Source organism: Brassica napus, chromosome A2, assembly GCF_020379485.1.
Source record: "Brassica napus cultivar Da-Ae chromosome A2, Da-Ae, whole genome shotgun sequence".
Taxonomy (NCBI): domain Eukaryota; kingdom Viridiplantae; phylum Streptophyta; class Magnoliopsida; order Brassicales; family Brassicaceae; genus Brassica; species Brassica napus.
The window spans coordinates 27,325,843-27,330,518 of NC_063435.1; the positions used below are offsets into that span (position 1 = coordinate 27,325,843).

The window sequence follows — 4,676 nt, forward strand, 5'->3', positions numbered from 1 at the left end:
CTCCACATAAACACAAACACATCAACCTTAAACAAATTTACAGTTTTTTTTCTTACATCTTGGTGTGTTCTTGTTCTAACTAATGGGAGGCAACAGCAGAAAGAAGTTCTCTCTCTTCAGCTTCTTTAAATCACGAAGGTCATCTCATATGATTGAAACAGACGCATGGGACGACGGCGTATACACAAGAAAGGCATGGGCCAGCGACGAGGACAAGCGATATTGGGTGGCTGAGCCAGGTATTGACCGTAAGGCTTCTGCCTTTATCGCCAAGTTCCATGCCTCTCGTGTTTCTGAGTCCGAGTGCCAAACTCTCCCTCCTTGCCACTCTCATCATAACTAGCCATCATCACAATCATCATCATGATGATGATAAATGAAAGAATGCTAATAGCTAGCTTATTTAGTTTGGTTCTATGTATATTCTCTTTTATTTGATGTTCATGATGATGTCCTTACGATGATTTGTTTATAAAATGTGTTATATGCAGTTTAAGTTAATTCTATCTTACATTAATTACTAAATTATAAATTGACTTGACCAGTCTATAATTCGCTACGTTTAAGTGTTGAACACTATATATGATCCATAGAAATATTTCAAATAACTCACTCTAAACAAAAAATCTTATATAAATGATATATGCCAAGAACATCATGCCAAGACGTTCGGATCTTACACTATAGCATCGATCTCTACGTAGCTAGTACTTGCACTAACACCTTCGTAATAAAATATACTATTCTGTTTATTAAAAATTTTAGCTACTATGTATAAGTAACCATCGTAAAATACCAAAAACCAAAATACCTGTAATCTAGTATAATCTGAAGACGACTGTAATATTCGTAGTCAGTATGTAACATTTTGTTTTTGTATTACTTTGATACATTTTTTCAATTAGTAATTTAGTATCCAAGCAGCAATTAGAAATGACATGTATTTATTAGGGCTAATTAAATAAGAACAAAGATTTAGAGCCAGCTGTATAGAATATATAACAAGATGTGGAGGATATTATTTTCCCACATATATTGTAGCTTGTATACAAAGGTACATTTCTAAGAGTACATGTATTCCTTGTTTTTTTCTCTTCCTCTCACCTTCTTTGGTTTTAAAAACATCTACATTGGTAAAAATCTACATAAATTTCTCAACAATAATATTTTATTTATTTAGTTGTAGTGAATTAAACTGTTATAAAAAAAACATTTACATGTGTAGTTTGAATTTCAGAAATAGTAAAGACCATTTCTCATCTTTCTTTATTTTTAATTTTTAATTTTTTAGTAAGAAACTTCATCAGATATTTTCATGAAAAATGGCCTTAGCTTTTTGTTTTCTTGATTTTATTTATTTAACGATAACCACTAAGGATCCTGTTTAGCTCTTTTGTTTTTCATGACTCAAAGGCGTTTGCCATTGCATGCATAGATCATGAAATGGATATATAAATCTCTACGATATATATGAACACTTTCTTTTACCATATATATGTAGGAATAAGCATGTAAAACCTTATATATGAATTCATCAACCATTCCTTTCTCAAAAAAAAAACAATGAATTCATCAAACCAATTCTCTATAATCACAAGAGAAACACAAATCTGTTAAAAAATTTTAAGTAGTTTAATGGTCCTGGTACGTATCTTCAGCTTTCCTTAAAGGTGAAGTGAATAAGTACTAGCCACAAGTTTATGTTAACTAAAAGTAACATTGGAATCATAAAAAGCCATCTGAGTTTTAGCTGCAGTATCTTTGCAGTTGAATGATTCGGCAGTAGCCAAATATCTCTTCTCTCTATCTGAATTGGCCAAAATGGTTTCCTGTATATGTTCTTTCTTCTCGTTTACATCTGTCAAGTATACCAACCCGGTCTGTTACTATTTGGTTCAACGGTATTTTTTCCGGTTGAACATAAAGAATTTCGGGAAAAATATCGATAGGCCCAAACCAGGGCCAACCATTCGCATTGAAAAATCCGGTATTTTTTAAACCGAAACATACCAAAGTTAACTTATAATCGAACGACGGAATCTAGCCGTAATATAAACACAACAAATTCAGGAGCATGAACAATAAAATTGATGTTATAATCATAAAGAGAACAACTAAAGGTAGGTTTTACTCGATTTGTTGATCACATCAACAACGCACAATGCATGATGATCGAAAGCCATACATAAACTGACAAAAATATTTCTTAGTAATTACAGTCAAAATGTCAAATCTATAGCTTATTCACTTTTTATGGGTTGGATTCTTATTAGCTTGCAAGTCCCAACAAATGAAAGATATATAATTATATCAAGAAAATTTAATTGACAATAAAATAATAATATCAAATTTTCTTTGAAATATATTAAAATATATCACTAAGAAATTTAAAAGGTGCGTACCTTTACTAATTATAAGATATCTATAATATAAGATATCTGTAATATGGTGCGTACCTTTACTAATTATGTAGTTTTTGACACAAAACAATTTGTTTTGAGCTGGGTCTAATTCAAAATGTCAAATTGATACTAAAGTGGATCATCAGTGGAACTAACCTAATAACATTGCAAAAATTTCGTGATCAATTATTATCTTAAAAATTATATAACTTCATCTAGCGAAGACCATGTAATAGTTGATTATACTCCATAGTCAATTCACTGATGAAAGTCAACTTTAGGGATGCATTACGTATTTGGTAAATTAAATGTTTTCATATATGAAACTGATCTTTTTGGTGTATACAAATATATGAAATCGATTTTAACGTAAACAATTTAACTAAATTTCTAAATAAATCATTCTTATAAAATATAGGTACACTAGTAAATATTCATCATGTTGTTTTGTTGGTAAAATATATTCCTTTTTTTGTCGGCTGTTGGTAAAATATATTCATTTGGCAAAAAGTATAATTTATCATACATTTTTACATGTCCCAGTCAATAACAAACTCGAATAGTAATGTAATTGCTCGATCAATGTTAGTAACCATCCGTTCAAATTAAACACGATACATTTTTGAAAAACCAAGACACGTGATCATCCAAGAATAGTAGTGATATCTCTTACTTAAAGATTTGATCTATAGATTCTTTAATAGGATATATATATATATATATATATATATATATATATATATATATATATATATATATATATATATATATGCTTAGACCTAGAAGAAACACAAGACAAAACCTAGAGTGTAAGTAGGCTATAAATTGTATACCAAAGTTGTTCTAAAATCGGAATAAACAGGTTCATTATTTGAAGATCAAGTCAAGCCCATCAATTTGGTTTTGAAACATTTTCTGTCAAAATGGACAAGACATCACTCCCTTCGTGTCTTTCGTATTAGAACCAACCATCTAAAATCTCTTCTTCTTTTTTCTACTATCGTTTTTATTTCATTTTCAGCTTTTTGTCTGCTATTTGATTTCTTTCCTTGGAGTATCTATTTACATAGTTGCCGAATCATATGGAATTAATAATTAGATGAATAAAGAGGATCGGAATAAAGAAGTTCTACCGCACACTGTAAAAGCAAAAAGATGACTGATTGTTGCTGAAATATAGCATTCACGTGTTAACCACTTTCTATCAAATTGAAAAATGTAAATATATCAACTAACATGATGTTTCTTTGGACTTTGCTAAGGACTACCAGATTTTTAGTAATACAAATGTAACCAAAAGAAAAAAAGAGGACGACTTGAGAACTTAGATTTCAGTAAAAAAATTCTGCAGAACAATGCAATAAGAGTAATTCTTGGGTTCACCCCCTCTAGGTTCACCAACCAATAGTGTTTGATTATTTGATATTTGATATCTTTTAAAAAAGGAAACAACATTGAATTTCCAAATAAGATTATCTTTTTAAAATAAAACAATAAAAATACATAAAAATAGTTACAAAAAATAAATAAATAAATATTTTTAAGTCTTTAGCAAAATACTAAACCATATACCCTAAATCTTAAACCCTAAACCTTAAACTTTGGATAAACTCTAAACGTTTGAAAATCTTAAACCCTAAATCATACATTAAAAACTAAATTTTAATAACACTAAACCCTAAATCCTAATCACTAAACCCTAAACCCTTGGGTAAACTCTGAACCCTTGGATAAATCATAAACTCTAGAGTTTAATTTTAAATATTTTTGATTTACAGTTTATGATTTATCCAAGGGTTCAGATTTTATCCAAGGGTTTAGGGATTAGGATTTAGGGTTTAGTGTTATTAAAATTTAGTTTTTAATGTATGATTTAGGGTTTAAGATTTTCAAACGTTTAGAGTTTATCCAAAGTTTAAGGTTTAGGGTTTAGGGTTTAAGATTTAGGGTATAGGGTTTAGTATTTTGCTAAAGACTTAAAAATATTTATTTATTTATTTTTTGTAACTATTTTTATGTATTTTTATTGTTTTATTTTAAAAAGATAATCTTATTTGGAAATTTAATGTTGTTTCCTTTTTTAAAAGATATCAAATATCAAATACTCAAACACTATTGGTTGGTGAACCTAGAGGTTCACCCTAGGGGGTGAACCCAAGAATTACTCATGCAATAATACTAACTTTTTTTATTGGAAATTTTCCTTATTTTTATTTGATTTAAAACGTATTATTCCAAAATTTTCCATAAGACAAAATTGTGGTCTATTTTATT

The 4,676-nt window shown here is 29.0% G+C and overlaps 1 protein-coding gene across 1 annotated transcript; it reads left to right on the forward strand.

Annotated features, from left to right (window-relative positions):
• LOC125580874 lies at nucleotides 1-501 on the forward strand. The gene has a single exon (XM_048746124.1). It carries the CDS (start codon nucleotides 83-85, stop codon nucleotides 341-343), a length of 261 nt encoding a protein of 86 aa, XP_048602081.1. The 5' UTR covers nucleotides 1-82; the 3' UTR covers nucleotides 344-501.
• Nucleotides 502-4,676: the final 4,175 nt, after the last annotated feature.

Coding starts and splice junctions, on each gene's coding strand:
- LOC125580874 (XM_048746124.1), top strand. CDS start 83: ATGGGAGGCAACAGCAGAAAGAAGTTCTCTCTCTTCAGCTTCTTTAAA.